The 18,239-nt window shown below is 41.7% G+C and overlaps 1 protein-coding gene across 5 annotated transcripts in view; it reads left to right on the top strand.

Moving 5' to 3' along the window:
• Nucleotides 1-16,074, top strand: part of Adgrf1 (adhesion G protein-coupled receptor F1) — an 87,922-nt gene extending 71,848 nt beyond the window's left edge. For 4 of the 5 annotated variants that reach the window (XM_031348224.1, XM_031348223.1, XM_031348222.1 and 1 more), the window contains 5 exons: nt 2,209-3,582; nt 5,572-5,613; nt 6,829-6,888; nt 13,215-13,281; nt 15,445-15,972. In XM_031348224.1, coding sequence (XP_031204084.1) covers nt 2,209-3,582; nt 5,572-5,613; nt 6,829-6,888; nt 13,215-13,281; nt 15,445-15,524 — 1,623 coding nt within the window. In that variant the 3' untranslated portion in view covers nt 15,525-15,972. Of the gene's footprint in view, nt 1-2,208; nt 3,583-5,571; nt 5,614-6,828; nt 6,889-13,214; nt 13,282-15,444 lie in introns of all 5 variants that reach the window. The other variant, XM_031348220.1, reaches the window with a different exon arrangement.
• Nucleotides 16,075-18,239: the final 2,165 nt, after the last annotated feature.

An 18,239-nucleotide genomic window follows, 5' to 3' on the forward strand; every position in this document is an offset into this window, starting at 1 on the left:
AGGTCTATAATCTACCACTTGAGAGGCTGAGGGAGGAAGATTGTGACTCTGAGGCCAAACTTGGGTCCTCTTAAAGAGCAGTAAATTCTCTCATCTTCTGAGCTACCTTTCCAGCTAGCAATTCAAAACCACACTGTTCTTAAAGATCACTATTGAATATTCATACACAGTAAGCAACAATAAAAGCCCATAAATTAAAATTGACACATCCATGGCATGAATTTACAAGTTCTTTTTTTTTTTTTAAATTGAAAATATTTGTTGTCGTTCATACACTGATTTCTAATTATTTCCCCTTCCTCTACGCCTTCCACTTCCTCTCCACCTATCTTGCCATCAGGACTCACCCCATTTCTGTCTCTCATTAGAAAAGTAGGCCCTTCTAAGAGATCATAATAAAATAAAGTAAAGTAGAATAAGATAAAACAAATCCTAATGTTAGCTAAGGAAACAAAATGGGGAAGTTGTTGAACATCATGCTTCTGTCCTGGAGCTGTAATATATTCACCGTTCCCATCTCAGAGTCAAAGGAATGCATGCCTGTGTATTATGGGATGCTTATTCATCCACACTGAAGTAAAACCTCACTGTGATTGCAGATGACTTGGAGTGATCACTCTAAATCCAACTTAGAAAAAAAGCCGTTTTATTTAGTGTATGTGTTGGGGGGGGGAGGAGTGGCTGCACACATTCCACAGCATACGTAGGGGAGACCAGTGGACAGTCTGTGGTAATTGGCTGTCTCCTTCAATCGAGTGGGTTCTGGGAATCGAACTCAGGTCACCAGGACTGGAGCAGGCACCTTTACCCACTGAGATACCCAACCATCTTGAGCCAAGTTTCTTTTTTCTTTTTGGTTGTCATGTAGTAACCTTTACTTAATATAAGTCATTTTTATTCATTGATACCTCAACTCTTTTTTTATTAGATATTTTCATTATTTGTATTTCAAATGGTATCCCTTTTCCTGCTCCCCACCCCCAAAGCCCCTATTCTCTTCCCTCTCCCCCTGCTCACCAACCTACCCTCTCCTGCTTCCTGGCCCTGGCATTCACCTACACTAGGGCATCGAGACTTCACAGGACCAAGGGCCTCTCCTCCCATTGATGACCGACCAGGCCATCCTCTGCTACCTATGTGGCTGGGGCCAAGGGTCCTTCCATGTGTACTCTTCGGTTGGTGGTTTTTAGTCCCTGGGAGCTCTGAGGGTACTAGTTAGTTCATATTGTTGTTCCTCCTATGGGGCTGCAAAACCCTTCAGCTCCTTGGGTCCTTTCTCTAGCTCCTCCACTGGGGACCTTGTGCTCAGTCCAATGATTGGCTGCGAGCATCCATCTCTGTATTTGTCAGACACTGGCACAGCCTCTCAAGAGACAGCTATTTCAGGCTCCTGTCAGCAAGCACTTGTTGGCATCCACAATAGTGTCTGGGCTTGGTGACTGTGTATGGGATGGATCCCCAGGTGGGGCACTCACTGGATGGCCTTCCATCAGTCTCTACTCCACACTTTTTCTCTGCAGCTCCTTCCATGGGTATTTTGTTCCTGCTTCTAAGAAGGACTGAAGTATCCACACTTTGGTCTTTCTTCTTCTTGAGCTTCATGTGGTCTGTGAATTGTATCTTGAGTATTCTGAGCTTCTGGGCTAATATCCATTTATCAGTGAATGCATACCATGTGTGCTCTTTTGTGATTGGGTTACCTCACTCAGGATGATATTTTCTAGTTCCATTCATTTGCTAAGAATTTCATAAATTTATTGTTTTTAATAGCTGAGTAGTACTCCATTGTGTAAATGTACCACATTTTCTGTATCCATTCTTCTGTTGAGGAACATCTGGGTTCTTTCCAGTTTCTGGCTATCATAAACAAGGCTGCTATGAACATAGTGGAGCATGTGTCCTTATTATATGTTGGAGCATCTTCTGGGTATGGGCCCAGGAGTGGTATTGCTGGGTTCTCAGATAGTACTATGTCCAATTTTCTGAGGGACTGCCAAACTTATTTGAGTGGCTATATTGACCCAAGTTTCTTTACCCAAACCCATATTATATTGAATGACAGAACTGAATGTAATTATGAGTTTTAACATGATCATCAACTCACCATCTATGACCATTTTCCCTATACTTAACATGAGCTACTTTCCACACTTGGCTCTCCTGTCTGAGAAGACCTAAGTGACTGTTTTTTTTTTTTTTATGTTTCAGAATGTTATCAACATAGCTGATCATATCCTGGATTCAGCCTCCATAACGAACTGGACAATTTTATTACAAAACGCAAAGGACGCCAGCTCCCAACTACTAGAGACCTTGGAAAACATCAGCACTCTCATCCCTTCCATGGCTCTGCCTCTTAATTTTTCTGGAAAATTCATTGTCTGGAAAGGGATTCCAGTGACCCAAATCCAGAGCACACAGGGCTACAACTATCAGATCGAAATGAAACAACCAAATGCCCCTCTGCCTATCCGGGGTCACGTGTTTATTGAACCAGGTCAATTCCAGAAATCGCATCCAAAGACTGTTATCAGCATGGCCTCAATGACCTTTGGGAACATTCTACCAGTTACCCAGAGAGGAAATGCACGGGTCAATGGTCCTGTGATAGCCACACTTATTCCGAACTCTTCCGTCAGTGAAATTTTCCTGAACTTTTCCAAAATAAATGGAAACCTGAGCCAGCCTCACTGTGTGTTTTGGGATTTTAGCCAGTTGCAATGGAGCAATGCGGGCTGCCAACTAGTTAATGAAACTCCAGACACAGTACTGTGCCGATGTAGTCATCTGACCTCCTTCTCCATGCTAATGTCACCCTCTGTTCCCTCTTCAGTTGTCCCTGTAGTAAAATGGATCACGTACATAGGGCTGGGCATCTCCATTGCAAGTCTCATCTTATGCCTGATCATTGAGTCTCTGTTTTGGAAACAGACCAAGAGAAGCCAAACCTCCTACACACGAAACATTTGCCTGGTGAACATCGCCCTGTCACTCCTAATTGCTGATGTTTGGTTTATCGTTGCTGCCACTATGGGCACCTCTGTGAGCCCTTCTGGAGTCTGTGTGGCTGCTGTGTTCTTTACCCACTTCTTCTACCTTGCCGCGTTCTTCTGGATGCTCGCGCTGGGCATCCTGCTAGCGTATCGAATCATCCTCGTGTTTCATCACATGGCTGTGACTACCATGGTGGCTATTGGCTTCTGCCTAGGCTATGGGTGCCCTCTCCTTATATCCATTATCACCCTTGCTGTCACCCAACCTAGCAATAGTTACAGAAGGAACGATGTGTGTTGGCTTAACTGGTCTGACAAGAGCAAACCTCTCTTGGCATTCGTTGTTCCCGCGTTGACTATTGTGGCTGTGAACTTGGTGGTGGTGCTGCTGGTCCTTAGGAAGCTCTGGAGGCCAGCGGTTGGAGAAAGAGTGAATCAGGATGACAAAGCCACTGCCATCCGCATTGGAAGGAGCCTCCTCGTGCTGACCCCACTGCTAGGGCTGACCTGGGGCTTTGGCATAGGAACAATGGCGGACAGCCAGGAACCTGCTTGGCATGTTCTTTTTGCTTTACTCAATGCTTTTCAGGTAAGAACAATAAACATATGTATTGCATACTCTTGTCACTGGAATAAGTACAGAGAACTAGGGTTTGTGGATGAAGATGGCTTCATTTCCTTGGCTCCAACAAGTTTATAACACAAAGTGCATCGAGACAACGAGAAGACACACCCATCCTTTTTCCCCAGAAGTTTACATCATACTGAAAGAGAATTCTAGACATTCCCAGTAATGCACTGTGGAGCTCAAATCCAACAGCATTCACATAATCACCACTTCTTCATCTCTCTTGTGGTTGACTCATTCCACATTCTCTTATACAGATTTCTGATGAAGCAGAGGAAGAGAAATAACTCGAGTGCTTTGCTGACCTTGACTGATACAAAGCAAGTCCCTGGAATTTAACAATCAGGGGCTGTCAACCTGACACCAATAGTAAGATTTTGTAAATAAAAGTTTCCTGGAACACGACCATGCACATTAATGTACATAGGGTGGTCCATGGCTCTTTCCTCTACAATAGCAGGGGAGCCGAAACAGATATGTATTTTATTTTATTTTATTTATTTATCTTTTTTAAAGCAAAGATTTATTTATTTATTTTATGTATATGAGCGCACTGTAGCTGTCTTCTGACGTACCAGATCCTATTACAGATGGTTCTGAGCCACCATGTGGTTGTTGGGAATTGAACTCAGGACCTCTAGGAGAGCAGTCAATGCTTTTAACCACAGAGCCATTTCTCTGGCTCAATATTATGTATTTTAAAAAAACCCAAAAGACTCGCAATATCCTGTAGACAGACAGACAGACACACACACACACACACACAAATATGCACAGCTTGCTGATCCTTAGTATTAAGGATGGCTTTTGTATTTGGTAGTCAGAAAGTGTTCAGAATAAATGGAGAAGCCAATTGTTAGGTTTTGATGTATCTGGCAGAAGTCTCCCATCATGGTTTATTGCAGATAAAGCCAGATCACCTGGGGCAGTGAGTCATGGGAACAGTAGCCTCACTTTTGGATTCTTGAGTCAAGTGTGTTTTTCTCAAATACCAACTGTGTGCTTAATCTCTCCATCAGTTTTCCCAGCTGATGAGCAGGGATCACAGGAACACTTATGGAGCAATTTTTGAGGATTACAAGATATAATTTAGCACCTGACACAGTACCTCGTACCCAGAAAAGGTTTAGAATTTCTTAAAGGCATTGAGCCAGTATACATAGCAGTAAATGGACAGGTGGTAATATAAATGTCATCATGGAGACCATGCATTGAATGGAGACAAGTCTTGAGAGCTCTAGGAAGGGCAAGCTTGTGAGTAGCAATCTATTTGTCTTAGCCAAAATTTTCCAAGAGACACACTTGAGTAGAAGGTTACTTGTGGAGTCCACTTTCTTCATCCTGGCTCTTGGATGCTAAAACCTCAGTATCTGCTGTCATCTCAGGTACATGACGGAGGCTTATTAAATACCTGGTTGAAAGAAAGGCTAAGGTACTGTAGCCATTGGGTGCTATATGGGGCTTTGAATGATACCACAACAGAGAATAAATTTCCACATGAGTTTACAACTTCATTCAGTCACTTATTCATTAACACATTCGTGAAATACAATCTGTGAGCACTTTGTGATGTGCCAGGCAGGGTTGAGTTCACACTGTTCTTGCCTTCTAGAAGCCTATACTCCAGCAGAAAGACAGGCAGGAAAACAAGTTCAAGTTGAGCATATAGAACATGCCTGTGACCTTAGCATTCATTGGGTAGAAGCAGGAGAATTGCAAGTTTGAGGCTGGCCTGGCCTATTTAACAAGTCTCAGGCTAGCCTGGGTTATAGAATGAGGCCTTATCTCCCATGCGGGGTTGAGGAGTGTGGAAATCAGCATTAGAGCACTAGGTGTCATAACATTGTGATAGAATTGTATCATACAATATATAGGTAATTTCTTCTCTGGAAAAGAAAACGCAATACAATGTACACACAATTTATTCTTTGCTTTTGGTTCTTGTCAAAGGGATTTTTCATCTTCTGTTTTGGAATTCTCCTGGATAACAAGGTATGTGTATATTCACTTCTCCCTTCCATAATGCAAGCATAAAGACTTACCCTTTATTCCAAGACCTTTGTTACATACATAATGGGCACGTAGGTAATAAAATTTGACAAAAGGCAGACTCATTCAGAAGGAAACTAAGTGATCCCTGCTGATGAAGCCATCTAGATGCAACCACAATGAAGTGAACATCACATCATCAGAAGGCTGAAGCAGGAGGATTACAAGTTCCAGGCCATCTTGTAGTACACAGAGAGTTCTAGACCAGCTATAGCTCCAAGGCTCTGTTTCAAAAGCAAGCAAGCAAACAAAGAAACAGGCAGACAGGCTGGCAAGCAAGCAAGCAAGCAAACAAACAAGCAAGCAAGCAAAATTGCTTTCTAATTTGCTCTCTAAGGGAATGAATTCTATTTTGTGCCTTGAATTCCTTGTCCATTTATTTAAAATATACAGAAAGAATATGATCCTCACATTTCCATTTCCAGGCTAGTGGCTGCTAAGTAGTTTCTCATGTTAAATAAAATTCCCAATGAAAGACTATTAGTTTTACTGAGAGATAAATAGAAAAAAGTTGCAAAGAACCATGTCCCATCTTTCCTCCCAAGCAGCAAGTAATTATGTCAAGAGATAAAGGCAGTAATTGATATTTTAGCAAGAAGATAAAAAGATTTAATTATCGGGGCTGGATCCCCTTGCAGGGGCTCTGGCTTTGGTTCCCAGCACACACCCGGTGACTTACAATCATCTGTAACTCCTATTCCAGGGGACCAGATGTCTCTTTTGACACCTGGGCACCAGTAGCACACATAGTGTATAGACATATACGTAGGAGAGAAAACACTCACATACAGAAAATAAGTAAGTAAATATTAAAAATAGAAAAGATTGTATTGCTAGCTCACTTGCCATATATTAACACCCATTTTCATGTTCACCATGTTCCTACCAGACACATGGTTAGGAAACCCTTTCCTTCTCTGATAAACTTTACCCAAGCAATTACTGCTAGATGCTCATGGATTACAACATTTGTTTAATACCCTTGCTTCCTGTTCAGTTCCAGTTTTACTTCTAGGAAGAGAGAACAGTTAATCAGATATTTATGCTAATGGCCTAGGAGTGATGTTGCTAAGCAGCCGATTCGAAGGATGCTTCTCCTTAGAATGTTGATACCTGATCATTTTTCTCTCTCTACCACTTTTTCTATGCTCCTAACAGATGCGGCAACTTCTGTCCAACAAGTTGACTCCATTAAGCTCGTGGAAGCAAACATCAAAGGTAATGACCTTCAACTCCTATGCATGAAGTACCAGTTTTGTATTTTGTCCCTGTATGTCATCTGTGGCAAGCTTGTTTATGGAGGGTCCTTGTTTCCCATCATCATTACTTGGCATGGTGCCTGGCTCGGGTTGATAGCCAAAGCAAGAACTATAGAGCAAGGAGGGCTTGGGCAAATGCATATGTGCACTGGAAGCCCAAAAGATCTATGATGCTGTGTCAGGCTTGCTGGCGATGCAGCTCTGTGCTGCCACCTTCCACTGGTCGCGGGCCAGTGCGTTCAGAGACAGCTTCTGCTGTGTATTCTGCTGACATGCCTGACACAGAAAGCAGAAAAGAACCTCAAGGTGAGTCAGTATGAGGCAGGATTAGAGTCTAGTAAGAAAACATGTTAAGGCAGATTTAAGCATGGGCTTTAAGAGAGGGTGGGGGGAGCCAGAAGAGGATAGTTACACACAGTAGGGCAGCTTCTCAAGTGAGTCACATTGTAGTACCTTAGCAATAGGTAAGTGTACAATTTTTGTGACTTTGGAGTTACATTAAAGAATTTAAAAATTTGGTGAGTTTTTCTTTTTTAGCAAATAACATGGTAAGACAGTTTTTGAGATGCATTATTTAGGTGAGATAAAAACAGCTAAAAAAGTTAAAGGAATTCTTAGTATATACAGGGCCTGTAAATGTCATTCATAACTTTATTCATAATAGTCTTTGATTCTAAGCCAGTAGGGCAGGGGACTCTTTTCTCTTCCCACATCTGCTTCTCTCCCACCCCAAATTTACTGCCTTGTTTACTGTGAGTAGATGACTCGGAACAACACTATTTATTTTGGTCCCTGATAGTCTCAGAATTTGGTCTGTATTCCAGAAACTGAGGAATTTGCATAGGCAGGATGGCATTGGGGTGGGGCTGGGGGGATGTTTCTGTTCCATTCCTTCTACAAAAGTGCCCGTGGGGACAGTGTGCTATAGCACACCACACACACATACATTTTCTACTTTGAATGTTAGCTTAAATTTTTGCCTTTCAATAGTACATGGAGGACTTTTCAGAAAGAATGCTAAATAGAGGTATCTGTATTCGATAAAAAGCCAGCCCACTTAAGTATATGCAAACTTAGATGGGTGTTTAGGGTCTTATTTAAATAAAAGAAACAGTAGGTTATTAAAATAAATAAGTGTGGTGGCTTGAATAAGAATGGCCCTCAGAGGCTCACTAGTCACTAGGGAGTGGAACTCTTTGAATGGATTAGAAGGATTATGTGCAATCTTGTTAGAGGAGGTGTGTCTCTGGGGGTAGGCTTCAAAATCTCATGGCCCTGTTTGTCTGTCTGTCTGCCTGCCTATCTGTCTATCTATCTATCTATCTATCTATCTATCTATCTATCTATCTATCTATCTATCTATCTATCTTTGCCTGTGGATCAGGATATAGCTCTCAGCTATTTCTCTAGCATTGTGCTTATCTGGCTGCTTCCAGGCCCTCTGTCATGATGAAAATGTACGAACCCTCTAAAACTATAAGCAAGTCCACAATGAAATGTTTTCCTTTATAAAAATTGCCTTGGTCATGGTGTCTCTTCACTGCAATAGAACAGTAAGTACGATAGCAATTTTAATTCTAGTGTTTAGGGAGATGTAGGCAAGAAGATCAGGATTTTGAGGCTGGATCCTGAAACATAAGGAATTTGGCCTATCTTGGGCAATATAAAATGAAACAAAAGCAATAAAAACAAAATAATGGGCAGGGGAGGTGATTCAGAGCACTTGCTGTTCTTCCCAAGGTCTTAAGTTCAGTCCCCAGCAACCACCTTAGTCACCTCATAACCATCTGTAATTCCAGCCCCAGTAGGCCTGACAAACTCTTTTGGCCATTGTGGGCATCCATACATATGTGGTATCTCCACACATATACACAAAATAAAATAAAATAAAATAAAATAAAATAAAATAAAATAAAATAAAGCACAAGTCAATGAGGAAATCATCATTGGGCTTCTTTGGTCTTCATGTCTTCTTGGAAAACGTTGCTATGAATGTAAGGAACAGGAGCCCATCTTGGTCACTGTACTTTGACTTGTATAGCATTGGCTGTAAGTTCCATGGTGGCTCAGAGAAGTTCCTCCATTTTGTGGTTTAAATATTATGTCTTGAACTCAAATCCTTGGGATCAGAAGGTATGAATCTAAAGTTATTGTATAGTCTCAGGAAAAGGAGAATGTTACAGAAAAGATTACATGTCAGTGAATAATAAAATGAGGCCGAGCACCCCCTGCCCTTCAAAACAGGAAGGCTGGGTTTTCCTCATTGAAAATCAAAGACAGAAAACATGTCCCTGAAATAAAACAGAAGCAAAGGCTCAAGTGCCCGGCAGCATTTCTTCCTGTTTCTGACATGTCATGTTAGTCCTCTTCAGATGTGAAGGAGGTCACTGAACAGTGATGGCCACCTAAGGCCTGTTTCTTCTGCATCCATGGCCCCTCCCCATTTTAATTCAAACCGGGTGGTAAAAATTAATTTTTTTTCATTGTCTGGCTAAATGATTGTCCCAGTTTCACTTCCTGTTTCTGTGATTAAGGAAAAGGGCAACGTAGAGAAGAAAGGGCTAGCCTGGCCCTCCCTTCCAGATCATTTGCTACATTGAAATCAAGATGGCAGAAGTCTGAGTTGGGGAGGAGACAGCGAGACAGAGAGGCAGAGACAGAGAGAGAGACAGAGAGAGACAGAGAAAGACAGAAAGTCAGAACAAGATACAGAGAGATATATAGAGAGAGACAGGACAGAGAGGCAGAGTAGACAGACACACATACACAGAACACACAGAGGGAGAGAGGGAGGAGAGAAGGAAGAGAGAGCATGAGTGATAGAGAGTGAGAGAGAGAGAAAGAGAGAGGAGAGAGAGAGAGAGAGAGAGAGAGAGAGAGAGAGAGAGAGAGAGAGAGAGAGAGAGAGAGAAAATATTTACATAAGCTTGTGGTCATCTCACCTTTCCCTGCACAGTTCAGAACAACAAACTGACCATCGAATGATGCCACAACAATTAATATAATGAAGATTATCCCACACAGCCATTCCTTTGTGTCAGTCTAAGGAAGACAACTCTTCGTTGAGACTCTTCCCAGGGGATTCTGGATGTCAAGCCAATAATCAGAACCAACCAACACTGTAGCTGTCTGTCTCTGTCTCTGCCTCTGTCAGTCTCTCCTTCCTTCCCTCCCTCTCTCCCTCCCTCCCTCTCTTTCTCTCCACTTGCTGAGGTAATTAGAATGAAAAAAAAAAGCCAAGTACACAGCTTATGGATTGATTATTAAAAAGTAAAGAGGAGATAAGGGCTGGAAAAATGGTTCGGGGGTAAAGGTCTCCTACTGTTCTTACAGAGAACCCAATTTAGTCCCAGCCCCCATATCGGTGGTTCACAGAAGTCTCCAACTCCAACTCCGATTGTTCAGTGTATTGTCTGGCTTCCATGAGCATTTCATGCTTGTGCACATATGCACTGCTACATACATGTATACATAATTGAAGACAAGAAGAGGTAAGATCAGTGCTCCTATCCAGGAACTTGTCTATAAGAAAGGAAGGGGGCAAGGTATAAAAACAAAGCCAAAAGCTATGGACTTGTTAAAATTTTGGGATTTTGGAAACAAATGAATGAAGATATGGGAAGCAAGAAGATTCCCCAGGAGACAGGTTCATAATCAAAATTAAGATGGCAAGAGTGGCCTGTTTTCATGACACATAAGTCTGACTAAGGGAAATGAGCAACAGATATAGGTTAGAATCATGATGCTGAAAATTCATTATTGAGAAGGGGCAAAGGGATGATGAGGCAGGGATCTATGAAAGGAAATTGAAAATATGATCTATGGTAGAAGGGATAGAGGAAGAAGCCAATAGCATTTTCAGCAAGGACCATCTACTCTAACCATGCATGGATTGCTTGGGACATCGTCATTGCCTGATCTGTGCCTTCCTTGGTTTAGCTTCTGTGTCATGAGGAATGAGAATGGAAATGGAAATTGTGTCTTCTAATATTCCTAACACCTGAACACTGTCTAGCAAAGAAAAACTCTCAATATGAGTGAATAAGTATTAACAATTAGAAAAGAATGTCAAGTATTTTAATACATTTCCTAATTGCTTGTTCTTTGCTTGAAACATTTTATTTCAGTTTAATGACTAAGTTCAATCTATCTATTTGTCTGTTCTATCTATCATCTATCTATCTATCTATCTGTCTGTCTGTCTGTCTGTCTGTCTGTCTGTCTACCTATCTACTTTTGGAGAAAGTATGAAGCCCTGGCTGACCTGAAACTTGCTTTGTAGGCCAAGCTGGTCTTGAACTCACATAGACCCACTTGCCTTTGCTTCTCGAGTGCTGGAACTAAAGACATGTACCACCATGTCCAGCTTCAGGTTTATTTTTTTAAAAAATAGTTATTTATTTTTATTGCACGTGTATGAGTGTCTTGACTACATGTATGTATACACAGTGTGTGATGCCTGATGCTCACAAAACCCAGAAGTGGGCAGTTACAGATCGGTGTGAGCCAACTTGTGGGTTCTGGGAACTGATCCCAGTTTCTCTAGGAGAACAGCATGTGTTCTCATCTGCTGAACTATCTCTCCTGCCTCATGATTCAGTTTCTAAATTATTATAATCTCCATAATCTTTATACCAACTTGCAGTTGATTATTTATAGAATGCTAAGTTGTACAAAAGTAAGGCAATGCTGTACCAGGGCCTATTATACTTTACAATGAATATTAGTTTTGTTCAGTTCTTCTAGTGGCAAATGTATAAATTAAGGAAGTAAAAACATGGCCATGAAAAGGGATAGTGTTTCCCTCAAAACCACTTTCCAGTTTGTTACCAGAAGTTGTAAAGATACAGAAACACCAAATACCTTTGGAAATAAACTCAGGCATACTTTAACAAAAGGAATAATTGAACAAGTATTCTATATTTTTAAAAGAGGATCATAGATTATGAACACAGAATAAAAGGTTGTTTAGTGACATTGAGCATCATGAGATGAAATGGTGAAGACAAGGAGGCTTTATCAAGGGATAATACAAGGCACCCTGAAGCATGAGAGTGGTGAATGGCAGGAGAGATCACTATGGAGGACCTTGCTCTTGTGGGGTGAGGGTAGACAGTAGACAGAGAGACCATTGTTGAAGAAAATAGTCTAACAGGGTAAGAATAGACCATGGCCAGAGAGACCATAATGTAGGGCTTAATCATTTGAGGGGGAAGGACATACAGCAGCCAAAGGGACCACTGTGCCAGCTTACATACGAAGGCAGACTTTGTATTGTTACAGAATGTTTCCAGCTGCACTTTTTCTTATCCAAGGATTGTAAAAGGTAAAAAGAAAGATTACAAAGTGACTGGCAAGCCCAAATTTATGTTCTGATTTTCCATAAAGCAACAATTTCACCCACAGTCAGAGACACAACTTAAATTCCGCTCTTTGATCACGAAGCAACTGGGTGTGGTACGGCATGTCCTTAATGCTATCCCAGCACACACGAGGCAGAGGCAGGAAGATCTCGGTGTGTTCCAGGCTAGCCAGAGCTGCACTGAGACCCTGTTTCAAAAACCAAACTCAACCAAAACAACAATACCAAACATTGAAAACATGCAATAGAGGAGATTAAAAAGAGTCATAGAAAAACTGAAATAAATCTGTAAAACTACCTGTGCTTTCCTAAGGGGAAATATTCTCCCTTGATGAGCCAAAATAAGGCTACCTCCACTTTCTCCTTGGTTTCATCTGTAGCTATCTCTTCTCTCTCTCTCTCTCTCTCTCTCTCTCTCTCTCTCTCTCTCTCTCTCTCTTTCTCTCTCTCTCTCTTTCTCCCTCTCTCTCTTTCTCTCTCTGTCTGTCTGTCTGTCTCTCTTTCTCTCTAGATATATATGTATGTTATATATGTATGTATATGTGTATGTATATGATGTATAGGTATAGGCATATAGGTATAGATATATAGATATATAAAATTTTGGCTGGGTAGTGGTAGGCTTTGCCTTTAATCTCAGCACTCAGGATGCAGAGAGACAGGTGAATCTCTGTGAGTTCCAGGCCAGCCTGGTCTACAGAGTGAGTTTGAGGACAGTCAAAGCTAACCATAGAGAAACTCTTGGGGGATGAAGGGAGACTAATAATTGTAATGCTTTTTTTTTCCTTCTTAATTGCGATTCCTTAAATTACTGCACTACCAGGAATACAGGAAGTAGTATTCCCAAACTGATTATAAACGAGGGCCAAGCAGATTTCCAACCAGCTACCTAACATAAACTATTTTGGTGTTCTTTTATACAGCAAAACTCCTCAGATATAGTTACCAAGCCTAAATGCTTAAGGCCTTTCAACATACTACAGCACAGAGGTGAGTTACAATACAGCCAAAGAATGTAAAAAAAGTAAGATGGGAGATTATGAATATGAAGAGAATCCAATAATAATTATCAAAAGATGACAGTACCAGCTGGCTGTGCATCATCTGAGCTTCTCTGGATTATGTTCAGGGATGATAAAGCAATGCTGAGGATCTGGTGTTTATAGATACACACAGACACACAGACACACACATACACACAGACACACACCCACACACCACACATATACTCACACACACATACACACACACCACACATTCACACACACACCACATATATAGTCTCTCTCACACACAGACACACATTCAAACACACACACCACACATGTATACTCACATACACACACACACACACACATACACACGCACAGACACACACACACACCCCTATAACACTGATCATTAAGGCCCTGGTTTATGGAGTGTGGGATACCAGCCCTAGCTACATCCTTACTGGGGAGTCATCCCTCTTATACCAGCTGCTGAGCTGAGGACAGTGAAGGTATACTTATGGTCAATGATGAACACCTATTATTTCCTAAACTAACCTGGGGGAGGGAGGTGTGACACTTCACAACGTTGAGAAAGTACTGTTCCCTCCTGCATTCACATATTGACAGCTACTGGAAATGTAAACATCACAGAGCAACAGTACTCTTGGAGGAAGAGGGAAACATGGAGAAAGAAGTAGAAGAGACATATTGTGATCCAGTTAAATTGTAGTCATACTTAATAGTTCCAGTCCAATTTTACATTCATTTTATATTCTCATCAAAACTATTTAAATTATAGCTGCGGAGTACTTAGTTCTGATTGAGACATCTAAATTACACCCCCCTCCTCCTCTCAAAGCTCGGGGATCGTCATGGGAGACAGGACAGAAAGATTGTAAGAATCGGGTATAGTAGATACCTACCACAAAACAGTGTTTGCTGGACATGGTGGGGTTATTGCACACATAAACTCATAGTGGTTGTTACTGCATACATAAAACCTGCACAAAAATCATTACAGCTAAACTTCCAACATAGACAGGGAAAGGGTTTATGACCTCTCATCCCTAGCAGAAGAACTATGAGCCAATAATGATTTGGAGGAAAAGTCAATTTTTCTTGGAGTTGTGGTTCCTGAAACCACATCTTTTTGCTACTTTTCTACTTCTGTGACACGATATCATGACCAAGGCAAATTACAGAAGAAAGAGCTTATTTGGGCTTATGGTTAAAGAGAGTTAGAGTCCATGATGTTAGAGAGAAGACATTAGGTGGCAGGAACTGGATGCTAAGGGCTCACATTTTGAATCATGATTGGGAAACAGAGATGGTGAACTAGAAATGGCTTGAGTCTTGAAATTCTCAAAGCCCACCTTCAGTGACACTTCTTCCCATCAGCCCACACCTAATCTTCCCCCTACAGTACCACCAGCTGAGGGACCAAGTATTCAAATGTCTGTGTCTAAGGAGGACATTCTCGTTTAAATTGTCACACTACCTATGTGCAGTGGATGGCCCTATAACCCTGTACATACAGAGAGTAGCCAATGAACTCAGTGGATCTTAAAACAGATCACATGAAACTGGTAGGGAAAAATGGAAGACTGGGACAAATTGGAGGAGGAGAATGAGCAGGATTTGCTCAAAATACATTATATATATGGATGAATTTCTCAAAACAATGAATAGGTTCTCAAAATGACAAAGAATGCTTAAATTCCAAGTACAGTTAGAGTGTTGGAAACTGTACCTACCCCAGCCTCTTGCTTCCTGTTTTCACTGCCTCCAACCCGACAGTGCTTAGAGCACCACCTTTCTAGACATTTATTCCCTGTCAGTTAGAGGAAAAGACAGACAACACAACTTTGGGGGCTCTTTCCTGCAAACCATGCACTGAGTTGAACTCTGTGTTATCTTACTTCCCAACAGTAACTGAAGAACATAGTGTTTCTCATCTCCAGGGGTAGATGGTTGACAAATGCAAGCTTCCGTGGTGTTCATAAAGGATTGCCCTCTTAACCAAGCATGTTCTGTGGTTTTCTTGAACATCACCTAGAACGAGCTCCAGATGAAATACATCCCATAGTCTTTTTGTCATTTTATTTTATACTAAAATCAAGACTCCCAGCAATGACTTAACCTTATCTTTTTCCCTCTTTAGGCATGTATGCATTTTCTCATACTCATACTGGAGATTCGTCCAGTGATATCACATTAACCCAGTTTTTATCAACCGAATAAAGCCACGAGTCACAATCAAGGGTAAATTTTTCTTTGAGCAACAGGTCATTCAGAGCTACATGGCAGGCAGTGAAGACACGCACAGAATCAGATGAGACTTTGTGACTTGGGAGTCCAAGGATAAAACTGGTTACTTTGCGGCTGGAGAGATGGCTCAGTGGCTAAGAGCACTTGCTCTTGCACAAGACCTGGACTCAATTCCCAGCACCCACGTGGTGGATCACAACTATCTGTTCCAGGGGATCTGCTGCCCTCTTCTGACTTCTATGAGCACAATATATACATGTGACGCGTAGACATACATACAGGCAAAACATTCATACATGAAATAAATCTTTTTAAAAACCCCAATAGGTGACTTCAGTGGTTCGACTCTGCCTTCTTTATCCCAAATTAAATAGAAATGGTATCAATTACAAAGTGAGCTAAGAAGTATCATACATTCTTCATACAAGTTTTGTCAATGGCACCCCCACCCCAATATCTCCAGCATTAGGGAAAATAAAAACACCAATAAGATAGTGCTATACAGTTACTAGAATATCTGTCTGAATAACCCAACCCCCACCCTAGAGAGCACTGCATAATTCTATTTGTCCTGAACCCTAGTCAAGCAAGATGGTTCACAATAAAGTAGGTCAGTCATTTTAGGGTAGAGTTGAGTGGTGAATTCCCCAGGGAGATGACATATACATTCAGTATCTTGACGATAATGGTGGCTTGGCTATATATGCACTAATCAAAACATGTTGAATTAATATGTTGAATTTATTGTCAATAAGGTTTTCTTTTTAAAGACAAAAAAGGTGAAGTAGATACAGGACTGAATAATATAGTTTGTTCAAACTCAATTTAAGAAACAAGCATGCAGGGACTGGTGAGATGGCTCAGCAGGTAAGAGCACCGGCTGCTCTTCCAAAGGTACCGAATTCAAATCCCAGCAAGCACATGGTGGCTCACAACCATCTGTAATGAGATCTAACGTCCTCTTCTGGTGTGTCTGAAGACAGCTATAGTGTACTCACATACATAAAATAAATAAATAAATACATCTTAAAAAGAAACAAGCATATGCTGCCTACCCCAAATGGCTCGGTGGCTAAAAAAACCTACTACCAAGTCTAAGGACCTGAGTTCGTTCCCCAGGATCCAAGTGATGAAAAACTAGAACTGGCACAGGTTGTTTGTTCTCTGGATTCCACACACTGACCATGCACATGAATACACAGACACACACACACACACACACACACACACACACACACACGCACACACACGCACACTCGAGCTCATGAGCATACAATACATTTAAAAGGAAAGAACAAGGAGAGTCCCAGATCCCTTTCTAAATCAAGTAGCCAGACAACTGTCCCCTCCCGCCATCTTGGAAGTACAATAAGCAAATAGATGGTGAAAGATGGGCTACTGGGACCAAGAGATATCTGAAGTAACTAAGGGAAGTGTTATCATCTTGAAAAGAAGGGACCAAGTGAACACCAACAGAGAGTCAAGTGTTATGTTTTCGAAGGAAGTGGCCAAACAACATCTCTAACTGTCTAATTCTATCAGGAGAAAAGACCAAAAACACTGACTTGAGCAGGTGCTGGGGATCATTATCTAGATCACCCCAGCAGAGAAGCAGGGCTTAACAAACTCCCCTCCTGCCCCCCGAGGTACATGATGCCCAGTCAGCTTTCTGTGGTCTTCTCCTAGGTATGAGCCGTCAAAGATCACCAGGGTGCTTCAGAAAAGCCACTTTCCTAAACCATTCTGACTTCATTCTAAATGTGTGTCCTTTAATGGACAGACAAGAGTAGCTCTCAACTGAGATCAAAGAAGCTCCTTATTGCAATGGACAGGGACCATCATAGAAACCCACAACTGGCCAAATGCTGAGGGCAACAGGCTCTTAGGCTGAAAGACCCTCAGAGCCAGGGAGACCCTCACTCAAGTCTCGGGATGACACGACCACCCAATAACTCAGGAGAGACCGATCTTGATGCAACAGCATGAGGTTTATTCAGATCTTGATGCAACAGCATGAGGTTTATTCAGGGGAAACCAGTATACTACGGACGAGCTCAAAACCCAGGGGCAGAGGAGCTCGACCCCAAGCACAAGAAGTGAGGGGTATTTAAAGGGAAAAAACCACAAACTAGGGGGGTGAGGGAGTTACCAAGGACACATAACAAGAGAACAGTGGAAAATTCTAACAGGCCCCAACCCCTGATTGAGTCAGGGTCATACACACACTATCCTACACACTCATTATTCACAAGAATGTGGTCTGGTCAATGTTATTCACTTTAAGGCTGACCATTCCCTAGAACCACCTAGATGGCTTATATCCTGCTTTTTGTTCTTGGACCTAGCTGGGGGGTGGGGGGTTTTGTGGCTAACAGGTTCCTGAAACTGGCTAGTCTACATTCTTGGCTCGTTACAGAGGTTTTCCATGCCCTTTAGGTAAAGGTTATACATTACACATTCTACTGATACATTTCTATTAAATGCTCTTATTTTAAAATTCTAAAATTCTCCAGCCCTTCAAGGCCAATCACCAATTGATATATTTACAACACAACCCCTACACCCAAGGCTCAGAGAACATGGCAGAAGAGGAGCAGAAAGATTGTAAGAGTCAGAGGACACTATCTATCTGCTATGAGATGGTATCAGAAGGAGAGAGAGAGAGAGAGAGGGAGAGGGAGAGGGAGA

Source organism: Mastomys coucha, unplaced genomic scaffold (assembly GCF_008632895.1).
Source record: "Mastomys coucha isolate ucsf_1 unplaced genomic scaffold, UCSF_Mcou_1 pScaffold3, whole genome shotgun sequence".
Lineage (NCBI taxonomy): Eukaryota > Metazoa > Chordata > Mammalia > Rodentia > Muridae > Mastomys > Mastomys coucha.